The following is a 27,648-nucleotide window of genomic DNA, read 5'->3' on the forward strand; positions in this document are numbered from 1 at the left end:
TAATCAGAGAGCAAGAATTAGGTGCCTTATGAGTGATGATGACCCATCTTATAATCAGTGTGACAAGAGTATAGAAAATAGCCCTGAATGGGGGGCCTGGGTTTTATGGTTCTGATGCAGTGAATCTGATTAGTTAACGCTCTCAGCTAAAAGGGAACAATCAGACTCACTGGAGCATCAAATAGGGGATATAATTATATTACTTGTTCATTTTTGTATAGCATCACAATGGGCATGTTGTAGTGACTTGAATACCAGATCCACAGAAGGCGGAAATACCACATAACTTACATTTTAACTGAAAATACCCCCCTACTGTGGTAAATCAGGACCAATTTCTCGCTTCAACAGGAAAAGAACAAGAACACTGTATGCCTATTTATTTCTTATTATAGATTGTGATAGATAGATAGATAGATAGAGATATATGAAACAAAGAGAGATAGATGATAGACAGGCAGATAGATAGATGGATAGACAGATAGATAATAGAAAGATAGATGATAGAAGATAGATAGATAGATAGTGTAATATAATTTCTGTAAATTTTATAATTCATTCTTTAAGGGCTGGGACACACTGGGCGATTTGGGGAGATTTAGTCGCCTGGCGACTAATCGCCGCGACTTTCCACGACCAATCTTCCCCGAATGCTTCCCCTCTCTCTGCGCCTGGCTAAAATGAAAAATCGCCTGCGCTAATCACACGCGGCGATTCGTTTTCCGAAGTCGCCCGAAGTTTCCTCGTGAGGCAACTTCGGGCGACTTCGGAAAACGAATCGCTGCGTGTGATTAGCGCAGGTGATTTTTCATTTTAGCCAGGCGCAGAGAGAGGGGAAGCATTCGGGAAGAAAAGTCGCTGCGATTAGTCGCCAGGCGACTAAATCTCCCCAAATCGCCCAGTGTGTCCCTACCCTAATAGTGATGTGTATGTTGAAGTTTTACAAAAAGGCTCCAGTTCCCTACACAATGCCTGTTCTTATAGAATACAGGAATGGGACCTGTTATCCAGAATGCTCAGAGCCTGGTGTTTTCCAGATAAGGGGTTCTTATATCATTTGGATATTCATACCTAAAGTGTACTTAAAAAATTATTTAAACATTAATCAAGCTCAATAGACTTGTTTTCCCTCCAATAAGGATTAATTACATCTTAGTTTGGATCAAGTACCAGGACCCGTCTTGTTATTACAGGGAAAAAGGAAAGAATTTTAAAAAAATTTAATTTGATTAAAAATTAACCTTCCCACCGTTTGGTGCTTTCTGGGTAACAGGTTTCCAGATAACAGCTCCCATACCTATACTTAAATAAATATAATGATTACATGAATGGGAACACCCTTTATTTGGTGGCCCTGTAGGTTACAAATGGTGGAACATTTGCTGTAGTATCTATATTCAGCAGTAACAAAGACACAACACACTTTTGTCTTTCCATTACTTTATTGTACCCCTTCTCCTGTCCTCTTGAGTTACTGTTGTTATGTCTAGCAGAGACCTGGCTGGGGAGGGCATTAGGGAGTGGATTGCAAAGAAAGATTTTGCTCCGGATTGAGAGGAATGTGGGCAGAAAAGCCCATATCATTCATACCGGATTTAATCAAACATACACTGATATAAAAAGGCAGTGAGGTTTTTTCCCAGGAATAGGCATAATAAATCTATTCAAAGGCACCATGCTATCTATTCAATGCTGCAGCTATTGGGTGATTGTAGAGGAAGGCACATTGGTAATTGGCAGGTAATGTGATCCCTGAATGCCTTACTGCAGACATCTCCAACAGTTATTGGACTACAACTCCCAACACCAACCATAAGCCTTTGTTTGTATTTCAGCAACAGTGGATGACTACCCTTAACTCCTTGCTTGCCTCTTTGTTGTTCAGTGGTCTATATCATGTGAGGAACTGCACAGCCAATTACATTTTGGCAGCAAGGAGGTTACGGCACTGCCTGACCTTCACACGACTGTAAAGGATATTGCATAGTCCTAGCTGCTCAAGGCTCAGTTATCAACCCCATTTCTGTATTTGCTAGACCCATCAGCCATTATACCCTTGCTTCCTCTGCTGTATGGCCTGAGAGGTGCTGGGGTCAGCAATAAGTCCTAGAGGTAGGAATGTTCTATGCCATCTCAAACAAGATGGAAAGAAAGAAATTTTATAAATAGAGGTCATACGGCCCACTTTGTGCAGCAGCCGCAATCTTTTCAGAGACTGGTTGGCTCTCCCATGATGGGCCTCAATTGACCGTGTCCCTTTTAGTGTTTACAAATGTCCAGATTAAAAATAAAAATGCTGCTCGCCCCTTTCAGAGCAGTGTGAATATGAGTGCCACTAAAGATACCAGCAGCACAATTCCACATGGGCCTGTCGCTACTGCACCGCCATTTGTTCTCCTCTGAATGCCGCACGAGTCTCCATACCAGTCCACATAACACTGGCAACGGAACTGTGAACGTAGAACAGCAATGTCCTCTGCAGACAACTTCCCTTCAGCACGCAAGGAAGGTCCCTGGGAATCTTTAGGGGCACTCACAATTTGGAAGTTGGCCGAGTTAAGGTGAAGAAAGGCATCAGTGATATTGTCTTGCCGTAGGCAGCGGCCATTTCCATTACAGAGGGACTGGCTGCAAAGCTCCGTCGCTGTGGTCACATTCACAATGTAGCGGCCCAAATCTTCCTCCAGGTACCTCTTAATCATTTGGCAGGTTTCCTAAGGAAACAAGTGCTACATTATTAGTACAAGTAGTTGCTGCTTGCCCTAAGTCAAGTCATTATTATCGATCTATAAAAATTATATTATATACCTGTACACACACTTCTGCATAAAGACCATCCTACTCCTGCTATTCCTGCCCCATTAATTCCATCCACTCCCTTCTCTTCTATACCTACATCCTGTTTAACCCCCACCTGTTTTCCTCACCCCCACCCAACCACCATACTTTTCCATCCCTAGTTTTCCTCTCCAGTCTTCCTTGCTCTCCTTATCCCCTCACATTCCCATCTTATTACCCCTGCCTGTAATTCTTCACTAATTCAAATTCAAATGTTGTTCGGTTCTGGGTTCGGCCGAATCCTTCTGCCCACCCGAACCGAATCCTAATTTGATTATGCAAATTAGGGTGGGGGAGGGAAATCGTGCAACGTTTTGTCAGAAAACAAGGAAGTTGCATATGCAAATTAGGGTTTGGATTCGGTTCGTATTCGGCCGAATCTTTAGCAAAGGATTCGGGGGTTCAGCCGAATCCAAAATAGTGGATTCGGTGCATCCCTAGTTCTCTTAAACATTTCTTTCTGTTCAACACCCCACCACTTTTTCTTATTACTACCCTAATCCTCCCTCTCCTATGGGTGTAACCAGGTGTAAAAAGATGAGAGTGTAGGAGACACCGTGGAGGAAAGACCAGATAATTTCAGGCGAAATATACAGAAATGATAAGGACAAACTGTGTAACAACGTCACAAGGTATTGACTTTAATTCCAAGCACCATGTTCTCTTTTAATGACAATAATTTGGAGACATGATGGTGAGTATTGGCCCACTCACACAAATTCAGACCACATGTGGCAATAAAAGGAAGAATGGTTATAACTAGGACATTCTAGAAAGCTAACAATGATGGTAGAAGGAACAGCAGAGGGTATGAAAGGCATGGAAAGATAATATGAATGGTCTGAATAATGGATATTCTAGTGAGACACACACCTTACTCTTTGTGTATTCTGCATCCCCCCAAAATATCACTCCTGCTGCACCTTGTGCTGCACTTTCTCCAATTGTAGAAATTAGATCCATCTGTGAAGAAATAATTCGATATTTGAAAAAAAAAAAAAAAAAGAAAAAGATAAGCATTGCTTGTAACACATGTGACATATAACACAATGCAGATTAGCAGGAGGACAAATGCCTGGCAAAAATATGATATGTAAGTATGGCTGCGCATACCTATTACATGGGTCAAACCTAGATGTGTTGCTGAATGAACATTGCTAGCTGTATACTGGACGGATACAATGTCAATGTAAGCACAATCATACAACATTCTATACAAATCCAAAGTCAATTAACTACTAAATATTTAGACCAAGAAGTGATCGAATTTGACAAACTTGGCAGTAAAACTGAAATAAAATAGCACACAATAGACTTAATAGGCTTATATAGTATCATGGGCAAAGTTTGAACCAGACACACAAAACTAAGCGTGTGCAGGCCAAATTTGTACCACTCCGATTGTCCTGCAAATGGTTTGGACAATTTGGACCTCTGGAAGGTTGTGGCCCATTCTGTGGATGATCCCCTGCACATACTAATCACTAGTGGAGTCACTAACCAACCTAACCACTGCCTATATACTCTATTACTTGGACTGGGTTTACTTGATTTACTGGGTCGTACATGCAGTCTGTATGAGCTAAAATAACTATATATATAGCTAAATTCTATAAAGCCAGTGCCAGTTTCTATTACTTTTACAGACTGAGAAATAATATTTCACAGCCATGCTTCCCCTGCACAATGCAGTCCAGATCAAACTACTTGCCCTAAACTGCTTTACTATAAAATATAAGTATGCTTCCAGTCTCACCACCTTACCTGGCTCAAGAAATCAAGCTTGCGTATGTATGTCGGTCTTGTATACACAAAAACAGGGAGGGAGTAGTCTTTGTGGTGCCTATAGGAGATCCTCATGGCTTCTCTCACACGGGAACGCACAAACTTGCGCCCATTCTCGGAAGACGCTAGTATCTGGTCCAAGTAAATAGAGGGATAAAGTGCTGTGCTCTCTTCCCAGAGCCAAGATAACTGATCATTTCGTGATATTTCGACATCTGGGCAGTGCCCTGTGTAGCTGTCACGGTTTTTATTGTAATCGTGGTTATAGCAGTCTGGAAAGAGATAAAAGCCCCACAACTGACGTGGGCGGTAGTTCTTTGCATGACGCAGGGTTTCCATCATGAACTCACGAGCAGCATTCTCAAAATCATAAAGTGCCTCTTTTTCCACCTGTTCACGTGGCCATGATGGATGCCGAGAGGCCACCAAGTTGCGTGAATTATTACGGTACACATTCTTGTTCTGCCAGTTTCGCACCCATATAGGGCGCCACTCCTCCCAGTCAATTACCGCCAGCCCATCCTTGTCCCGAGAACGTATATATTTTTGGATGCCGTCTGGCAGCTTATCTAAGTGTGCACGTAGACTGGCATTCTGGGGTAAACCTCCAGACACCGGTGCCCCATGCTCATCGTAGTATGGGTACATGCCTAGGCGTTCCTTGTAGAAGATTGTGAGATTTTGGTCAACAAAGCCTTCATTAGGTGAAGCATTAAGGTCAAAGAGTTTTAGGTCCAAATGCACATTAAACCGTGGTGGGCAATCTTGTGTGGGAGCATTCCAAGCAATAATGAAAGGGCGGCGAGTAAAAACAGGCCTGAAGGTAGGTTTGTTCATCCAGCTATCACTTAACTTCGCATTGGCTGTAGCTCCGAGGAGAAGCCACAGAAAGGCAGGCAGAAAGGAAAGGCAGCAAGGCATCCTGAAATAGGGGACAGAGGCCAAGGAGAGACCTGAGAGGGAGAAAGAAGGCCGGACATGAGTAAAATAGTAAACCGCATATTTATAAATTGTTTCATGACATTTATCTGCAGTAAAGTCCAGCGGGTATTTTGATTCAACAAACCTCATTCAGTAACCAATCAGCAGCTTGATTTCATAGTTCTAACTGCACTCGACCAGTAAAAGCAAACTGCTGATTGGGTTGCTATAGATTCCTGCACATTCTGTTACTGATATTAGTACATTACTTCTGACCTGGCACAGAATTTCAGTGTGCAACTTTGCAGCAGCCAGTAAATTATGTAAATGCTAAATTCAAATTTTAAACTGGATTTATATTTCATGCACTTAAAATGTATTCAAGTTATTAAATTTACAAACTGCATCCAGCCTCCCCTCTGCTCTATACGTATAACCTGCAGCTCCAAGATACCTAATAAAAAATATAAATAAATTAGGTAAGCATAGCATCGAACCCATCACTGAAACTCATTCATCCTTCAGCGAGTGGTGGATTCTTCCTGTAAGTTAATAATAAACGCACAAATTGATGGCACGTTAATGCCAAGCATAATCCATACGGCAACACATGGATAGGTTCAGATTGGAAAGTCATATTCAAATGAATATCCCCACTGCAGCTTAAAAAGCCTGCCAGTATATCTACACACAACGTCAATAGTTTCTTTGTTGAACATAAGAATCCAGTGTTCCCAAGGAAAGATTATGATGCCAGACGAAGCCCTTGGCATTTCCAACATAAACACCCAAAAATCTGTCAACCAATCTGGGGATACACAGAGTAACTGTGAGAGGACAGAGGCGCCAACAACTTGGTTTTTTAAAGTCCGACACATTATCATTTCCATGATGGCAGGATATGTCTGTTGGCAAACACAGCGGTGGAAGAGCATGGATGGTCTTTTTAGGAAGTAAGTGACAACATATACCTGGAATAGGTTCCACCAGGGAGACCAGCAAAAGGAAAAATGACAACAATAAGCTACACAGCAAAATAGGCAGCAGCCTTGTTAAAAAAACATCAATTACACTGATTTATTTTAATTTTTCCATTTATCTTGGAGAAGACATGCCTTTGCTTCCCTGAACTGACATTTGTCACCTGCAGTCTGCTAATGTGGAGTATCAACAGGATGACGGAGATGTCTGGCAGCATTTCCCAGATCCTAATACATGCTCCAAGCCTACAGGGTTACTTGTAATGGCTCTAAATGATAAAAAGAGTGGAGAGTAGTTGGTGGTGACTGTGTGACACATACTTGTCCCACGCACCTGCCCCACTTTGGACTCCTGTTGATTAGAAAGCTGCCTCATTGATGCATTTCCCTAAAATAGATATCCCACCACAAGATAAAGAAACGTCATGGTGGCATTGATATCCCTGAGAAACTGTGACACACATTGAGAGCCCCAGGAATATCCAATTTCTTCTTGTTAAACCTGCTGTATAGTTAGCAACATGTGTGCCATTGCTGAACGACTGATTGGGCAACTGACCTGGCATAATATTCAGCCTGTCATTTGGCTTATACTTTATAAAGCTGAGCTGCCATCAGAAATGGTGGAGGAACGTCCCAAAACCGCTGAAGGTTTTGGGCCCCACCTGAGGCAAAGCAAATGATCCTTTGCAGGATTAACTTAGAGCTTGGCTATTGCCTATCTGGGAATGCTGTTGTCTGTGGACCCCTGGGCCTAAAATTCACTCAACAGCAGTCCCAGTTGGTGCTATGAAGACAAATTCATACTAATTCATATCTATTTTTATTTCATATCTAACTTTAATTAGTTGCCCTGTAGTTCATGTTTTCAAGAGCCCATTTAGCCCTTTCAATGATCATTTTAGACATGGTCTGTGTGCCAAATGATGTAGGTACATAGAGATAGATATATATATATATATATATATATATATATATATATATATATATATATATATATATATATATATATATATAACATTTGCTTTAATTTCTTGCTCTAATGTATGCCAACCAGATTTTATTTGTGATCTCTGTACCAGGAGGTAAGACCATCCTTCAACTGGAACACAAGTTCACTTTTTATGTTCAGCAACCAAGAAAAGAAATATTTGCAAGAGCCATGGGATATGCAGTCTTTTACTTGCTACAACTTGTGGGCCGTGATCAAAACATCAGCACTTGCACCACTTTCCGTCCGATTCCATTCAATGGGCCATTAACTTCTAGCGCATAAATATGCACATCTGTAGCATTCTGGGGCAAGTAGCAGCATTTTGGTGATCAAGATGGAATGTGTGTCCTAGTCTATAGGCTTTAGAAGGTTTTTAGGAGGGTTGTAAGCAATGTGCTTGTCTGTATAAGAGCGAAGGAATGCACTTTCCCTATGTCACTGCAGAAGGATGACAATACAACACTCTGATTCATAGATTAATATAAATACAGATATGGGATGCGTTATCCAGAAACCCATTATCCAGAAAGCTCCGAATTACAGAAAGGCCATCTCCCATAGACTCAATTATAATCAAATAATTCAAATTTTTATTTGATCCAAACTAAGATATAATTATTCCTTATTGGAAGCAAAACCGGCCTACTAGGTTTATTTAATGTTTACATGGTTTTCTAGTAGACTTAAGGTATGAAGATACAAAATTACGGAAAGATAAGTTATCCGGAAAACCCCAGGTCCCGAGCATTCTGGATAACAGGTCACATACCTGTACTCATTATCCTAGGAAATAATAAACTTTAAAAAAAAAAAAGTTTGAAATGATATAACAAATGTGAATTAAATAAACTAACTGGATATGATTTTTCTCATTAAGGATATGAAATAGATCTACACTATGCAGATGACGTAATAAAACACTCCATAGCTTTTCTTCTAGTTCCCTTTGGTACAGTTGGACTGAGCAGATGATTGTAGTCCAGCTTTCCTCAAACTAATCCAGCATGTTTTATTCCAGAAACATTCTGCAATACATGGTACTACCCTGAGAATAAGAAACACTTATCAAGTATCCCGTGGCTAAAATAAATGGCACTCAGCACTTCAACCATAGCGAGCTCCATCTGAGATCATGTTTCTTTAGAGAGAGGCAAACAGTCTCCATAATAATTAAATTGTACCTTGCACTTTATCCAAACTAAAATATAATGAATCCTTATTGGGAGGAAACCAGTCTATTTGGTTTATTTAATATTTACAGATAGCTCCGGATTATGGAAAGGCCTTCGCCCGTAGACTCCATTTTATCAATAAAAACGTGTAAGGTAATAGATACCAAAAAAGCGCAGAAAATTCTGCTGCAAAGGTGCCTTTATTCACCACCACGACATGTTTTGAGCTGCAATGATCTTTTTCAAGTGTAACCCCATTTTTTTCAAATAATCCAAATTTTAAAAAATTATTTCCCTTTTCTCTGTAATAATAAATCAGTACATTTTAAATTATCCCAACTAAGATATAATGAGTCCTTATTGGAAGCAGAACAGGCCTATTGGGTTTATCTAATGTTTACACTATTTTCAAGTAGACTTACGGTATGAAGATCCAAATTACGGAAATATCCGTTATCTGGAAAAGCATAGGATCCGAGCATTTTGGATAACAGGTGTTTGACACATCCTTACATCAATGAATTATCTATTTAATGCACCAAAACTAGCACTGATCCTTCAGCCTCAGTAAATGATATGGCTATAGAGTGTATTGCATTTTAGAATGTGAGACCACTGGGTTAATGCTGGCCTTCATGCAAACGAAAATGAAGTGGGACTTGGACAATTATTCGCTGGGGAGGGTGAAACTGCTCAATCCCTCCATAGAGCAGCACAGCAAGGAAATACAGGGGGACTGAGCAAATATTATGCTGATTGCATCAGTTTGCACAGTAAATTAACCCCATGCTACTAGCACTGCATCTATACCTTCAGTATCTGTTACGTTAGATCAATAAAGAAAATCTTTTTTTTTTTTAAAGAAATATAAACCCAAAAAGAAATCTTAATACAGTTGGTCTGTGTCACCATAATAGTAGTAAATTGTGACAACATGAATTGCACAACTGGGGCTTCTTTAACAAGGAAAATATTATTTGCAAAAAAATTAATTATGTACAACAGAAGCTTGAGACACGAAAGGATAACATATTCCTCAAAAAGCCAAGGGACTAATTCAGGGACTGGCTGAAACCAACTGTTCTTGGATCTGTTGCTAACAAGGATTTCCCATTTTGGAATGTTTGGAATGGCAACAAGTATGGGCTGGGCAGGAAAATAATCTTATCTGGTGAGTTTCCTGAAAGGTTCTTCATTATGTACAGAGTAAAACACAATAACTCATACTGGGTTATACACTGGTGCTAGAACACAGAAACGCCCAAGTCTTCTTCTTCCCCCCAAAGAGCGCTTTAATCCCACATCATTAATAGGGTTGTATACACCTTGTGCAATATTAATGCAATGAATAGGACTTGTATCAAAAATACATATGGCTACTGTTTTAATCATTCAAAAATTGGGGGAAAAATGAAGCTACTTCATATATTGTCCCAGCAAGGTAGATAATTACATTTCCAGTATACAACCCCTCACTTGCCCCCTTTGTTGTAACAGGAGTCTATTATGCAGGGGGGATTATCTGTGCAATGGTGATCTAATTATTCACCTCGCAAGGACCAAACATGGAGGGGCTTCAGTTTCTCTGTCTGCTTAATTAATTAAATAAAAAAACCTAGATTATTTTTATGATGAAAAAAGTATGTTTGGCACAGGCTCCATTAATTACACGTATGTTGAACAAGGTGTAAACTAGGGTAAGAAGAGAATATTTTGGTCTGAAGCCCTATTCACTAATGTATATAGGTATCTGTGTAGGTGCAGTTCAGCACATATGTTACTAAATGAGCCTGCCTATTGTATTCCATTTTAAAATGGATGTCTGTCCATATACTAATGTGGCCAAACTGACCAAGATTGCACTTGGCTGACCTGTGAAACAATCAGGCTGAAAGCAGAGATCATCTTAAGGTTTAGTTTATAGAGGTTGCCAAACGAGTGGCTCTTGTCCCTATATGCCCACTTTGAGTCGGTGATATTGGGCTGATCCAATTGTGGGCCCTAGGACCCAACAGTCAGATCATAACGCAGGGCATGCAGGAGGTTGGAGCAAAGACTGCATCAAAGAACCGATGCAGTTCTCAACCCAATGAGATTTTATTGGACCAGAAGGCCCCATACACTGCCCAATAAGATGGTAAGCCCGTTAGAAGGCCCCATACACTGCCCAATAAGATGGGAAGCCTGTCAGAAGGCCACATACACTGCCCAATAAGATGGGAAGCCTGTGTCAAAAGACCCCAAACACTGCCCAATAAGCTGCAGACTTGGTCTGTCTGCAACTTTTATCGGCCTGTGTATGGCCACTTTTAAGGCCAATAGCAAAGATCTACTCCTGCTACTTGTAACTGGTTAAAATAGGTTTAATGATCACCTATTGCCAGAAAAGCAAACAATGAAAGCTGTCAGAAGCCAGCTAAAAGTAGCCCCAGATCTGCACGAGTATAACTTGCCAAACTTTACATCCGCCTAATAGAGGATCTACCTTTCACTGGCCAGCATCCAAAAACACTTTTATAGAAGCCGACTGTAATACCAACAACAAAAGCTCCCAGCAGTTTAAACCCGCACAACACAGGATGAAAGGAAAATTACAGTAAAAAAAAAAAAGGTTCCTCAACTCTTGCCGGATTGACAGATAAAAAAAGATTCCATACCTCAACTGAAGTAACAGCACCTGCAACTGCCGGGTTCCTACACAAGAGGAAACCAATGTTCCTTTCCAGTCGACGCCTATTGAACATTTCTTGAGCCTTGTTTGAACAGCCTTGTGTTTGAAGCAAAAAAGAATTCAGCCCCCCACCTACCGACCGACAGCACATACCATTTAAGATCTCTGAAGCTCAGAAAATACACAAAATCAAGGGGAAATGCAGATAACGAGAGGGCTTTTTAAAAATGTACTGATGACTGGCAGGTCTTCTACCACTTTGTCCCCAGTGTCCTTCAGTCCACAAGGCAGTTGCTTAAAAATGTGGGTGACAAGTTCAACTGTGAAAAACCTATTGCAATTAATATGGTAATTTGTGTCAACTGAATGCTCAATCATTGCCGGTGAAGAAGTACTGAGGAGTTAAGTGATAATCCAGAAAGAATAAAGGAACACAGGTACCTTGGATTCCCTTAGATTCCCATCAGGATCACAAAGACCTCCCAAAAATCAGGATGTCTCCACTCCTATAAATACAGGGGTTTCAGAGAATGTACTAGGAAATCAGACTTCACAATGGAATGACCTGTGTTTGGAGTTATGTATCTATCCCTATGGCTGATAAATGCACAATGGATATTACCCATTTGCCTCTCCATCTGGTCTTTGTTGGTCAGAGGATTTTGCCTGGTCATTTATCTTCTCCAGGTCCAGATGGGAGAAGGTGCTCAATACTAATGGAAGGGTGGGTTGGTGCACTTGCTTCTTTTATTATAATCTCTGATGCTGCTCCTTCTCAATCGTTCCCCTCCCCCAATTCCCCATTCATTTCTGTCTCTCCTTTCATGTTCCTCCCAAGGGGGGTGGTCTCTAATTTTCTTAATGTCCCCCTGCCTCCCTCTTATTTGTTTCTCTATCCAAGCCTTGCATTCAGTCAGAAGGAGCATTCCATCTCAACACACTGATCACATCAAATAAGGGGTTAAATACGCAAGACTATATTTTATCTGATACCCCCTATAATTAAGATAGGCTTTAATTCCTGCCACATATATTTTAAATAGTCTTATTTAATTGGTCAATTAAAATAGTTGCCAAATTGGCAAGCGTAGACCCAGTTCATATGGACGGATATTTATTTCATTGGCTCTTTCTCTGCTTTGTTGAGTCTGTCTGGTTTCCCTTTGAGTAGTACCGAGAGTAACAGCAATAATAGACGAGACAATACTAATGAGAGCCAATGTTTAAGCCTGGATCCAATGACCCAGGGTAACCAAGGGTAAGGAAAGATTACTGCCTCCATCTGGATCAATATAGAGGCTGAATTTGATTGATTTGGGAGAGAAGGACAAAGATGAAGAGAATTTGTGAGGATTTAAAAGCCAGAAGTTCATCCTTAGAGGAGAAGTCGTTTGCATATAAACCTATACATTGACTGCAGGCCTAGTACATTCAGCCCACACACTTTATTCCTGCTCTTATTTCCTTTGTTACGTCTCACCGGGGTCTTTTGTCTTTCTGTCTCCTTCTAAATTCACCACTATTCATTCTAACAGCACCTTGATGTCAACCCCCCACTCCGACTCCTTTAGTTTCCACAGAAACCCTCTCCCCCCCACCCCGAAACCCTACTCTCTATTATCTCTCAGTCTATAGAATATTCATTCCATGCCAAGATTTCATAAAGTCAATGAGTTTTTAATGTCACGGCTTAGTCTAAGGCCAGTTATAGTCATATAAAGTCTAATTATTGAGCTAATGAACTGCCATTGTCCCCACAGTCAAGTCCTACACCATTGAAACTTAAATAATGGGAGTTAAAGTTATACTTGCTGGTCAGGTGACTATGACTTGTAAGTGCAATAGCCAGAGTTTTCAAGCAAAGATTGATCGGCTGGTGATTATCATAGGGATGAATAGAAGGAACAGCTTTTGTAAATGTGTGGAAGCATAGAGGGGTGACAGGCAGATCTCTGGTGCATAAGTGAGTTCTCTATTTTAATATATATATATAATCGTGCATGTTACACAATGTGATGCAACAATGCTAAAACTGAATAAAATGAAACGTATTCACTCATTCCTGCAACAAAATTTAAATCCTAAACACATGGAACTATCACCCGTGTATATGGGCTCTTATCTAAAGGGGTGGTTCACCTTTAGGGCAAGGGCACACTCGTGGCGCTTCGATTTCCCAGTTCGCCCGAAGTTTCCGGCAACTTTGGGCGACTTCGGAAATCAAAGCGCCGCAAGTGCATTGGCGTTATCTCATTATAACAAGCGGAAGGCAGTTCGGGGAGATTGCTCTGTAAGGCTACAAAGTTATTGTTATTGTTTATTTTTATTACTTATCCTCTCCTATGTATATTCCAGTCTCTCATTCAAATCAATGCATTGTTGCTAGAGTCATTTAGACCCTAGCAACCAGACTGCTGAAATTACAAACTGGAGAGCTGCTGAATAAAAAGCGAAATAACGCAAAAAACACAAATAATAGCAAATACATAATACTAAAAGTTAAATCAAAGGTGAACAACCCCTTTAACATACATTGTTCATCTATACAAACAAGCCGAAAAAAAACTACACAACCACATACACACTAAAACCTACAACATATTAACTAATATTAAATACTAGTGTATACACACACAAACACACACCATAGATTCTTTGGCTCACATTTATAGTCTGTGTAGATTGTAAGCTCTACTGACAAGAATCCTCTTCACTGCCTGCACCTTTATATTCTTATATTGTACAACACTGCAGAATATGCTGGTGATTTATTAATATGTGTTTATAATGAAATTAACTTTAGCTATGCATGCTTCTAGCATTTCCACTTGTTTTAACCCCCTTATATAGATCCAGTCTGTCAGGGCTGCAAAAAAAAAAAATTAAGTAGTTGTTCACCTTTGAATTAACTTTGAGTAATTCTGAGACAATTTGCAACTGGTTTTATTTTTTTATTATTTGTGCTTTTTTTTTTTTAGTAGATTAGCTTTTTTTTTTATTCAGCAGCTCTCCGGTTTGCAATTCAAGCAGTCTGGTTGCTAGGGTCCAATTGACCCTAGCAACCATGCATTGATTTGAAAAAGAAACTGGAAGATAATTAGCAGAGGGTCTGAATATAAAAGTAGCAGGGACTTTACATTTGTAGACTTAAAGAGCATTTGTTTTATGAATGGGGTCAGTGACCCCAGATGAAATCTGGAAAGTGCCAGAAGAAGAAGGCCAATAATAAAAAACTATAGAAAATAAATAATGAAGACCAATTTAAAGGTTGCTTAGAATTAGTCATTGTAGAACATACTTAGCTTTCAGTATGTTCTAGAATGGTTAATTCTAAGCAACATTTTAATTGGTCTTCGTTATTTATTTTTTATCGTTTTTGAATTATTCGCCTTCTTCTTCTGACTCTTATTGCTACTTTTTATCACTCATCTTTTTATTCGGGCCTCTCCTATTCATATTCCAGTCTCTTATTTGAATCAGTGCAAGGTTGCTAGGGTCATTTGGACCCTAGCAACCAGACTGCTGAAACTGCAAACCGGAGAGCTGCTGAATAAAAAGCTAAATAAGTAAAAAAAAAAAAAACACAAATAATACAAATTGTCTCAGAATATCACTCTGTACATCATACTAACAGTTAATTTAAAGTGAACCTCCCCATTTAAAGGCACACAGGCTCGTGTACAGATGATACCTCAGCTGGCAGTGTTAGAAGTAAGTGTTAGTAAGGTTGAAGGGCAGGCCTTCTATCGACTAACTTGTGTAACGTTGGCTCGAGGAGGATGCTGGGAGCTGTAGTTCAGAAGCAGCAGCTGAGCCTGAGCCTCGCGCTTTGTGCAGATTCCCGGTTGCAGCAGCAGCAGCAGCAGGGTATAATACAATAGCGCTTGTAGTGAATGGATAAAGCGAGCAGATTGCAATACATACCCGCTGCCAGCAGTCTGTCAGTCTCCCTCACCTGGGGCCCCCCTGGGTTTAGGGTCACCGCATTGTGTTCTATCAGCCCCGGCAGCCGCGTCCCTTGCGCACAGACATAGTGTCACTCCACTTGTGCCCAGTCCCGGGCCTTTCATTCACATAAAGAGAACTCTTCTGGCCGCACATTCGCTTCCACTCTCGGTGGGGCGGAGGGGGGAACACGCTAAGATTGTCACCTCCCCTTTCCCAGTTTCAGGAGCCTGAGGGATTAGACACCCCTCAATGTGGTACAGTCCACTATTAGAGGGGCGGAGTCGATGATTAAAGAGACAGCTCACAGGCTTGCTGCAGACTATTGAGGAACAGGCGATTTCTAAACTGCCACCAGCATAGGTTTCCTTCCTTTTTCCTGTCTGGCCCTAGAAACACCTCAGCCGGGACCAAGGAACAGCCATATCTTTGGAGTCAGAGAGTAAAGTTAATCTGGGACTTTTTAAAAGCACCTTCTGTGAAGTCTGTTCTGTGCTGACAGTTGCCTGGTAGCTTTGTCTCTAGTCATAGTGTATTTTTAATATATACTCATATAGCTGTAATGTATATATGTACACAGGTATGGACCTGTTATCCAGAATGCTTGGGATCTGGGGTTTTCTGGATAATGGATCTTTCCGTAATTTGGATCTTCATACCTTAAGACTACTAGAAATTCATATAAACATTAAATAAACCCAATAAGCTGGTTTTGCTTCCAATAAGGATTAATTATATCGTAGTTTGGATCAAGTACAAAGTACTGTTTTATTATTACAAAGAAAATTGAAATAATTTCTAAAACTTTGGAATATTTGGATACAATGGAGTCTATGGGAGATGGCTTTTCCGTAATGCAGAGATTTCTGGATAACGGATCCCATATATATATATATATATATAGTGCACACACACGCATCACATCGCGAATACGCACACACACGGTGCTCCAGCGTGCAGGCTTAGCCTCAGGCCCCCCAATCCGACCCTGGCAATGCACCCCCTCCCTCGACCCACTTCAGTGCTCGGAAAGGTAAGTGGGGGCAGCATCTGAAAGGCAAGATGGTGTGTGCAGGGGGATTACGGACCTTACCCACCTCTCCCCTGAGCCCCCTATTGCTAATAAATAGTTACACCACTGCCTATAGCATCTACTTCTATAATGACCCCAAGCTTAGATTCTCAATGGCAGCCCAGAGCCTACTGAGCATGTGCAGTGCCACTGACACTCAAAAGATGGCCAGACAAGATCAGAAAGAAGCTCCCAGTGCTGTTGAAAAAGTCTGGACTGGGATTTAAAGGGGTTGTTCACCTTTCAGTTAACTTTTAGTATGATATAGAGAGTGATATCCTGAGACAAGTTGCAGTTGGTTTTCATTTTTTATCATTTGTGGTTTTTGAGTTATTTAGCTTTTTATTCAGCAGCTCTACCATTTGCAATTGCAGTAATCTGGTTGCTAGGGTCCAAATTACCCTAACATCATGCACTGATTTTATTAGGAGACTGGAATATGAATAGGATAGGGCCTGAATAGAAATATGAGTAATAAAAAGTGAGCGAAAACAATACATTTGTAGCCTTACAGAGCATTTATTTTAGATGGTGTCAGTGACCCCTGTTTGAAAGCTCTAAAGAGTTAGAAGAAAAAGGCCAATAACTCAAAAACTATAACATATAAATAATGAAGACTAATTGCAAAGATTCTAGGGTCTCGATTTTCTATAACATACTGAAAGTTACCTCAAAGGTGAACCACCTCTTTAAATTAGGCCCTGGCATTTCAAGTACACAGAGGTTCAAACAGTTCCCCATCAGCCCAATAAATAGTGACTGTCTATGGAATCTTACAGCAGCCCCTTTGGCATATACAAGAATCCACATATTGCCAGTCTGCTGCTGAACCTCTGTGACGGTAAAGCTCAGTATATAAAATATAGGATTCCTAGCCATATTTCTTTTTAGGCTTTAGCCTTTTGAGATGTAACCTGATAACAGTATCGGATCTTCAAACTCTTTCCCTCCCACCCCATTTTCTAACTTTAGATTGTTCTAGGAGGTGCTTTTGCACAATCTTCGAGAAATTTAAAAAACTTATATTTTTTAACTTCCAGTAACTCATTGGTGAGGGGGTGTGACTAACTTCCTGCTTGCAAAAAAATCATTTATCCAAAGATAACTGTCCCAAGGCTTTTTTCAGTAAAAAAATTCCATTTTATTTAAATTAGCATTAAAACTCAGATACAAACTATCCCCACCAGGCCCACCTTACGCGTTTCGCACCCTTTGGCGCTTAGTCATAGGTGTATCTGTGAACAGCATGTCCTCTGCGGGATTTATACCCTATTAATCCCTCCCATTTTCTTTAAAACCAACCAAAAACTGTGAGGGATTAACCCTACTTTGTTAATTAAATCCCATAATTACCTGTGTGGGGTGTTTGTATTCTTTTGCATGTATCACTGTTTGTAAATTCAAATAGTATTTAAAGTTTAACAATATCTATAAAGTATATACATCATATATCACATTGAAACAGTATAATTCCAAAAATAAATTACACTCACTTTTTTTGCACTTGTTATTGTTTATAAAAACCGTCACTAGCTCTCTCTTTATTATAGATTGCCCCACCTAGAAACCTTAAGCACTATTAACCCCTTCAAATATAACAGGTAACGTCAAACTCATGCTTGAGACCTAGGGGCAAATGTGTACCCAGATGGAAAATCCAAAATACTTCTCTCCTTTCTAAAAGGCTCAACTGATCACCTCCTCTCTCTCCCAATCTGACTCTCACTATCCCTTGAATGCAGAAAAATTCCAAGTCTCCTCCGTTACAGGCAGTAAATTGTTTAGTAATATTACTCTTTTCCGCCATTCGTGGATTTTTTATCTGACCCATATGCTCCCTTGCTCTTTCCTTCAATTTTTCAGTTGTGCATCCCACATATTGCATCTGGCATTTAAGGCACGTGATCAGATATATCACATAGGTAGTATTGCAATTGATATATCCTTTAATGTCAAACTCCCTCCCTGTCACTGTTGATTTGAATCTTTTTGATACTTTCATATGCCTATACGTTATACATCTGTGGCTCCCACATCTATAGTTACCAATTGATGTAAGTGGCCCCAAATCTCGTCTTTGGCCTTCCATTTTGAAATGACTAGGTGATAGCATGTCTTTCAGGGTATGGGCCCGCTTAGGAATAACATTGATTCCTTGGCTCAATACTCTGAAAAAGTGCTCATCGCCATAGAGGATTGGCAGAAACTTTTTTACAATTCTAGATAGTTCAAAAAATTGTTTGCTGTATCTGGTAGTAAGTGCCACTCTATCTGACCAGTTCTGACTTTTGTTTTCCTTTTCCCTGGTCCTCAATAAATTCTCTCTATTACTCCCTTCTGCCCTCTGTAAGGCTTTCTGTATAGTTCTTTGTTTGTACCCTCTCTCCAAAAATCTCAACTGCATATCCCGTGCCTGGCTCCCAAAATCCTTACTTGTGGAACAGTTTCTTCGAAGCCTCGAAAACTGTCCCACCGGTATTCCTTCTATTCGTTTTTTTGGGTGACAGGAAGAGGCATGCCGGAGAGTATTACCACTACAAGGTTTACGAAAAATACTCGTGTTTATTGCCTGATCTTCTATTGATAACATCACATCCAAAAATTCTATTTGATTTGGACTAAATTGGCTAGTAAATCCCAGATTTAAGTCATTTCTGTTGATATCCTTCAAAAATTGACAAATTCTTCCTGGGTACCTTGCCATATACACAGAAGATCGTCTATATAGCGCATGTATAGCTTTAGATGTTCTCTCTGTTTTGCAGTAATATGGGTTTCCTCCCACCACCCCATATATAAATTGGCAAACGAGGGGGCGAAAGTTGGCATCAAAGGTAAAGTAGTTATGTTCCAAAAGGAACCTGACAGCATCCAATAGGAACTGTATAAGTTCCTTTGAATAATCACTGTATTTTGTTAAGTGATACCGGATCAAACTCTTTCCCTCCCACCCCATTTTCTAACTTTAGATTGTTCTAGGAGGTGCTTTTGCACAATCTTCGAGAAATTTAAAAAACTTATATTTTTTAACTTCCAGTAATCATTGGTGAGGGGGTGTGACTAACTTCCTGCTTGTACATAACCCTAGAATAGTAATTGGGTGAGTAAGGAACATACTGCTCTCAGGAACTATGCTTTGACTAAACAAGGAATTAAGCTTTAATATCCCACAGTGGTCTAGAGACTCTGGTGCCAGCAGGGTATGTAGGTCAACTGGATTGGTAAACTAGGGGGCCCACCATTGTCTGGGTATAGTTGGTAAACTGGTACTAAGGCCCCATTAGGCTGTGTGTGTTATTCATGCATTTACCCACTGCAAAGAAGGGACACAGGGTGTGGTGGAAAATTACTGCGGGTATCTCAAGTAGTTAACTATGTAACTAGTAGAATATTGTATGACTTCTCTGGTGGGAATCCAAGTTGACCTGACCATAGCCTCCAACACATTTAATCCTCTATTATGTGCAAACACCTACACCTCTAAGTTACTTAAGGGGGGTATGTCTGGAATGGTGCTGCCGGTTTGTTGAGGACTTCATTGAAGGAGTCCATAGGCTGAAAAGACTTTGGTTCTGATGTTATAACATAATTTTCACCACTCAGAACTCTAATGGGGCAATGTTGGGCAGCTTTGTTTTATAGGAAATGGCAGTTCTTATGGGATGTTATCAGTGTCGGACTGGGACACCAGGGGCCCACCAAAAACCCTTAGACCAGGGGCCCACCCAAAAACCTTTCGACCAGGGGCCCATTCTAAGTATTATTTTCTTCCTCTCCTCACTGAACCTCTATTCTCCTATTCTCTTTTCTTTACATACTATAACCTATTATTCCATCTATTTAGCCTCTTTATTCTCATAGAAATAGGCAATGACCATGACATAGGCCAAAGAAGCAGGAGGGCCCACTGACACCTGGGCCCACCGGGAGTTTTCCTGGTATCACTGTGGGCCAGTCCCACACTGGATGTTATAGACAGCTAGGTTATCCAATAAGTTGTTCAGCTGAGAATCACTTATGTGTGCTATGTCTGATACTTCCTACATTCAGGACAGATTTAGGCTGCAAATGATTGGGAGCAAACATTTCCAAATGGCATCTCTCTGATCCTTATAGATGATGACCTGATGAAGACCATGGCATACTTACAAGTAACTACTATGCACAGTCCCTTTTTATTGCACTTAAAAGAACATTCATAAAAGTATAGAGGAATGTGCACCAGTATAGAGGAATGTTGTGTGTATGGGTAGAACATTCGTGATGGGTGGGTGTGGGTCCTTGCACCCACATTCCCACACAATTCTGTATTTGAAGATGCATCTGTACACAACTATGCCATGCTCGGGATGCCCCATGCTTGCGGCACCCAGTGATCTCTGCACACACACAGCCTTCAGCTGCCATAGCACAAACTCCCAATTCAAAGGACAAGTGTGACAGTAACACAAGTAGAGGCATGAGACTAAACAAAGAGATCCCTGTCACACAAACAAAAGGGAAACTGTGCAAGATCTATAGCAGGGTGACAGTGACATAGACACAAACATGATGTATGTGACTTGTGCTGAAGTGTCACACAAAGCTTGGCGTTTATCTTAATGAGGATGAAATAAAGTCAGCAAGCTGTTACTTTGCCAGTCACTAAACTTTAAATACCAGTAGCAGATTAGCCCTGACGTATCCGCTATTCCTATACAGTACCTACAGTATAATATGTATTTTTGTTGGCCAAAAAATCACTAGTATTGTACAGGTATTGGAGGACCTGTTATGCAGATTGCTCAGGACCTGGGGTTTTATGGATCTTTCCATAATTTGGATTTACTAGAAAATCATGTAAACATTAAATAAACTCAATAGGCTGGCTTTGCCTCCAATAACGATTAATTATTTCTTAGTTGGGCTCAAGTACCAGCTACTGTCTTATTATACAGAGAAAAAGGAGAAGGTCTTTCCGTCTGGATAATGGCTTTCCGGATAACGAATCCCATACCTGTACTGTTTGTTTATTTGTTCAGTTATTACAAACACAGTTTGTGTTCTATAGAGAAACCCTCAACTGCAGTTCCAAAACTTCATACCAAGAGTCTAACAATAAGTCATGCCTTTCAACAATGCTATGTAAAATTTTTATCCATGCCCTTGATATTCCCAACTGTGCCCTGATTTGCTCAACCAAAATGAATAATCCCATTGGAACAAGCTATGCCAATACCAGTGAATTTACAAGTGTATATTTACCTATATTCCCTTTCAAGGGGAACTATATAATATATATAGTGGAACCCTTCAAATTAGGGATTGTACCATTCCCCAGACCCCCACCCCCACTCAATGGTGATATGGTTTTCATAGTATTGTATGAAAGTATCTCATATTATAGTTATATAATGAACTTGGGTGTTGTGTTACAGGAGTAGTAACATAAAAAAAATGAAAGTGGTTTTAAGTAATGAATAAAAAATGTAGTGTTGCCCTGCACTGGCAAACTGGGATGTTTGCTTCAGAAAGACTTTTATAGTTTATAGGGATGCACCGAATCCTGGATTTGGCCAGGATTCAGCCTTTTCAGCAGGATTCGGATTCAGCCGAATCCTTCTGGCCGAACCAAATCCTAATTTGCATTTGTAAATTAGGGGCGGGGGGAATTGTATGACCTTTTGTCACAAAACAAGGAAGTTAAAAAAATGTTCCCCTTCCCACCCCTAATTTGCATATGCAAATTTGGATTTGGTTCGATATTGGCCGAATCTTTCGCAAATGATTTGGGGGTTAGGCCGAATCCAAAATAGTGGAATCGGTGCATCCCTAATAGTTTATATAAACAAGCTGCTGTGTAGCGATGGGGGTAGCCATTCAAAGGAGAAAAGGCTCAGGTTACACAGCAGATAACAGATAAGCTCCGTAGAACATAATGGTGTTATCTGCTATCTACTATTTAACCTGTGCCATATAGACTTTTTTTTCAATTTCCACCATTGCTACATAGTAGCTTGTTTATTTTAACTAAAGTAGTGTTTTTGAATCAAACATATCAGTTTTACCAGTGCAGGGCAACACTACATCAACATGATATTTTCATGACTCTAAAACATTTTTTGGTGTTACTGTTCCTTTAAGCGAGTAAGCCTTGAAATCTGTGCACTGGTCCCCAGCCCCCTACTTGAGGGAGTTCTTAGATTATCCACACAGTAGCCTAGATGGATCAGTCAGCAGCAGGGTATTCTGTTTGAGTTAAATATCACCAGCTGTTCTCCTATGAGGATATCCTGAGACCCCAGTGCTGGAGAAGGGACAACAGGTGTACAAACCATCATGGCTTTGTTCACAACAATAAAACAACAAAAAGAAAAATAACAAAAGAAAAAATAAAGAAAATATTGTTATATAAGTCAAGATAGATGAAGGGTTCATTCACAACAGACAAAGGCCGTACTGCATAAGTGGGAATCAGCAGTTCATCACATCTCATTCTACTGTAACTCATTGAGATCTGATGAGTCTTTTAACACAACTATGTGAGGGGAGAGGAGAGTTTTTAATTCACCCCTTTAACAACAGACACATAAAAGCCACATACAGAATAAATAAAACCTTTTTTTTTTTGAGCTGCAGCCGCCACCAAGCTCCCAGGCCCAAGTCACTTGAGACATTTAGGAAGTCAGGATTGCGCACGCTTGCGTAGGGGAATATGGGCAAATATCCAGCTTCCTAAGCTTCCACAGTGAGTCAGGCAAGGAAGTGTTAGACAGCTGTGCCACCCATAGTCACTTGTTTTGTGGGGTCAAAAACTGTCATCTCCAGGAAACCTGATTCTGGGGAAAACATACAAGTGAGTCTGTTTGTCTTGGTGTTGGATATTTTCTCTATTAAAAACTTTAAGGATCTAATAAAGCAATAAACAATAGCAATCACTAATATCCTGTGCCATGTATGTTCACCACAATGTGAAGCACAGGAATCTCAAGCTAATGCTGAATTACAACTCCCACCATACCCTGAAAGCCTAAGACAACAGCAAGATCCCCCCCCCCCTTTACTATCCCTCTAAAGAACCTGTTCAGTATGGAAATGTTAGATCTCATATATTATTTTCCATACTTTGTGTTGTGGTTGCAGCTTCTGCTTGAAACTCCCAGATTGCTCGTTTTGCTCCCAATCACTTTGTACTTCCCTCTTTCTATTCTGCCACTTTTTTTTTACTTCTCTTTCTGTTTTGCTTATTTTGTGGAAATTACCCTCTAGCCAAGCCAAGTTGACATGCAGAGTTACTTCTGCTATAGACTCTCCGCATGGTCAAAGCAAGGATGGACATAACAACTTGCTCATTTGGGACAGTCTGTGCAGCTAGACTATCTGCTTGACCAAATCCTCTCACATCTGTCTCGTTTTTTTGTCTGTATCTTCTCGAGTATTACAATTACAACTAAACTTCACTACCCAGATGCTTCTTAAAGGGATACTGTCATGGGGAAAAAAAGTTTTTTATATTTAATTTTGAGATCTGACATGGGGCTAGACATTTTGTCAGTTTCCCAGCTGCCCCCAGTCATGTGACTTGTGCACTGATAAACTCCAGTTACTCTTTACTGCGGCACTGAAAGCTGGAGTAATATCACCCCCCTCCCTCTCCCCCACATCAACTTAACAATAGAACAATGGGAAGGTAACAAGATAGCAGCTCTCTAACACAAGATAACAGCTGCCTGGTAGATCTAATAACAGCACTCAATAGTAAAATCCAGGTCCCACTGCAACACATTCAGTTACATTGAGTAGGAGAAACAACAGGCTGCCAGAAAGCAGTGCTGGCTCTTTCTGAAAGCACATGGCCAGGCAAAATGACCTGAGATGCACCTACACACCAATATTTCAGCTAAAAAAAAACGTTTGTTGGGCTAGGAATTACATTTTACATGGTAGAGTGAATTATTTGCAGTGTCAACAGTGTAATTTAGAAATAAAAACTACATCATAAAAATCATGACAGAATCCCTTTAAGATGTGGCGTCCTGCTAGTTGGACCTGTCTCAAAAACAAACAAAAATGTTCCTCCTGCTGTTTTGGAACTGGTCCCCAACAACTAGCACAGAGGACCCTGGCACATGCTGTTCCAAACACATTGAGACTGGCTAACTGTCAGAACAGAAATGTCCAACCAGCAGCCATCTACGTGTTCTTGAATTCCAGTTCTCACTACACCCTGGAGAATCACAGGATGGATTACCCTATTCTAGAACCCAGTGTCATAACTAGATACAGGGTCTATGACTATGAAGTTTTTCATTCATCCAGGTCATGGTATATCTAGTATAGGTAAATCTAAAAACAACTGGACTTGCTGAGTAATCAATGAAGACGTTTCACTACTCATCTGAGCAGCTTCTTCAAACTGAACTGAAGAAGCTGCTCGGATGAGTAGTGAAACGTCTTCATTGATTACTCAGCAAATCCAGTTGTTTTTAGATTTACCTATACTAGATAGATACAGGGTCGGACTGGGGGGCCCAGTGACCACCGAGAGAGACCACTGTCCAGGGCCCCCCTCCGGACCCCCTGGCCTCCATACTCGACGCATGCACATGCGCACAAGAAGGCGTGCATGCACGGAGCCTCATTTCAGTGCAGGGTTTCAGCGTTACGTAGCTTTGCAAATTTTTGATAGATATTACTGGGCCTCACAGCTGATTATTTTTCAGGCCCCCAGGTTGACCAGTTTTACCAAATCGTATATGAATTAGGACCTCATGGGGCCCCTATACCTCCTGGACCTCCCTGCAGCTGCAGGATCTGCTTCCTCTGTAATTATGCCCCTGCTAGAACCTCCCAACCCCATCCTCGGGCCCTCCAGCATATGTCCTCAGTAAATCATGTGAGGCAGTCCTGGATTCAAGGGAAAGTGGAGCAAATTTTAGAAACCTCAGAGGAAACATTATTGTGGGTCATATCATATGTAATTGCAATCCCTACTTTCACATTATTTTCTAATAAAGCTATATGTTCTCTGTTGAATAAGAAGGATTAAATATCCGCAGGTAAATCAGAAAACTACCAACTCTATGGGAGCATCTCCCGTGGTCATGTCCTTACATGCACAGAATCATGTACAAGTTATCTGTGCACACAGATACCTATTTTCACAGGCAGTCCCCTACATGTTTATGGATCTTTTTGTTCTTAACCCTCAAGTTGTGCCACTCAGCTTTACCCCCACATTTTTATGCTTCTCACTTTACCTGCCTAATGTCAGACTATCTCTGCTGCCTATAATCCCTAGTATACTAAGCATATCTCCCATCACTGAGTTGCCCCTGTCATGTCCAGACTGATATTTAGAATTGGCCCTGGCAATCTGATAGCCCCCTAGAAATGTTACGGGTCTATGGCTTCTTACAGCAGTAAGAGAATACAGATTGTTGGTCCGGTACTACTATAGCACCTGTTCTGTGTCCGCAATTTTAACTTATTATTTTAAAGATAAAATGACTTCCTTGTTTAGAGCCCCCGGATATTATTTCAGAATCCATCCAGTGCAGGTGCTATTTGCTGCTATAAAAAGTCTGTGGAAACAGTGTTATACAGCTGTATAGTCCCTGACACCTGCACACTCTTCCGGCATTGCTGAAGCTCCTTGTTTTTATAACTGCCACCCAACCCTAATATACAGGTATCTCATAAACTGTATTCCAATAGACCATTTCTGGCTAAACTGACTAAAAGGTGCATTATTCTGTTGTAATAACTCTGGCTTTCATATGAGAACACACATTATTTTGGCATTAGCATCCTTTTAGCGATGTGTAATCTTATACCCTATAGCTGTTGTAAAACTGTAAAACTCAGCCTCCCTTCGTCAGAGACTTTACAGGAGCACTTGGGGTTATAGTTCAACAACATTAGCAGCCAAACAGGTTGCAGTTGTGCATCCTTAATCCAGAGGAAGGTATATGTGCCAGTGGATCCGTAACTCTTAACCCTCTTATACTGTTTTGCTTCTATTCCTTCCCATACCCCCTTTACCAGCCAGATCTGTGCCTTACCTTCGTCCAGTATATGTGTTCTCTGTCCAGTGTAACTGTCAGGCAGCTTTTGTAGCTGGGCTCTTCTCACTGTCAGTCCAGTCTCTTTCTCTCTTGCCCCTTCTGTCGATCCCCCCCTTTCCTTCCTGCCACCCCCACCCAAATCTCAACTTATTTCCTCTGTTGAATGGAATGGGAAGCTTTCCCACCCTTGCCCAGTAGACTGATAAAGGAGGGGTTTGGGACTCTGCTACCCTTCATGCAATTTGGTAAGGGCAGGGGTCAGTATCTTATATCCTCAAACATTGTCACCTGAGGGTCTTGTGACCAAACAGCAGGGGATGAGAAAGGAGGTGACGCTCTTTTCGGGGATGTGAGGGGAGGGAGGATGAAGAATCTGCTGACAGGTGAAATTCTCTCTCCCTCCACAACTAGTGATGAAAAACAGCAACAGGAACAAAGTGTTTGTATATTGTAATATCTTACCCAACATCCTGGTGTGTATCTCTCTCTACCTCCCGTTGTCTGTCCTAACCTGTCACCGATCCCAAGTTTGCAAAAACTCTGGCTGCTCCGTATGCTTGCCACCTTTTATGGAGAAAGCACCAGCCTTCCTACTTTTGTTATATTTCTTGCCTATTAAAAACATAGGCATCACATATCATTTTTACCAATTAGGACAGTTAAATGCCAGGCGACAACCAGCCCTGTGACATAGTGAAGCCCCCAGGGCATCTGCTGTAGGTCAGAAGAATAACAGGGCACAGCTTTTCTCCACAAGCAGAAAACATGCCAATTCAGCCAGCTGAAAAATGGAGGTGAAGATACACCCCACGTGCTGTGACCAAATCATTACTTTGGGGGGAACAAACTGCACACATTCATATTACCAATTTTATCAGCATATAGTATTGATCAGTTTACCGCAGATTAAGTTTACACGCATAGTAAAATATTAGTTATATATTTTTAGCGGTTTATTTATTAAAGTTGAAGGTTTTTTTACTATAAAATCCAAATTTGTAGTGGGAAAAAAAACTAGAATTTTTCGAGATTTATTATACCTCAAGGATGGAAAAAGTCAGAATCTGAAAATCCAGCATCTCAGACCTACTGAAGTTGTATATAAGTTAATAGAAGGGGTCTCTATCCTATTTGGAAGTTTCTGTGGTCTGCACTGGAATTGGCCCGAAAATCCAACTATATTGGGCTGATCCATTCGTGGGCCCTAGGGCCCAACAATCGGAT

At 40.7% G+C, this 27,648-nt stretch overlaps 1 protein-coding gene across 7 annotated transcripts; it reads right to left on the minus strand.

Annotated features, from left to right (window-relative positions):
* Window positions 1-1,423: 1,423 nt before the first annotated feature.
* On the minus strand, window positions 1,424-26,516 carry hyal2.S (hyaluronidase 2 S homeolog). Of its 7 annotated transcripts, NM_001087308.1 has the most exon segments (5): window positions 1,424-2,328; window positions 2,330-2,714; window positions 3,712-3,801; window positions 4,603-5,576; window positions 15,286-15,338. In NM_001087308.1, coding segments are annotated over 4 exon segments (1,464 nt in total). In that variant the 5' UTR covers window positions 5,545-5,576; window positions 15,286-15,338; the 3' UTR covers window positions 1,424-2,281.
* Window positions 26,517-27,648: the final 1,132 nt, after the last annotated feature.

This window comes from Xenopus laevis, chromosome 4S (genome assembly GCF_017654675.1).
Source record: "Xenopus laevis strain J_2021 chromosome 4S, Xenopus_laevis_v10.1, whole genome shotgun sequence".
Taxonomy (NCBI): domain Eukaryota; kingdom Metazoa; phylum Chordata; class Amphibia; order Anura; family Pipidae; genus Xenopus; species Xenopus laevis.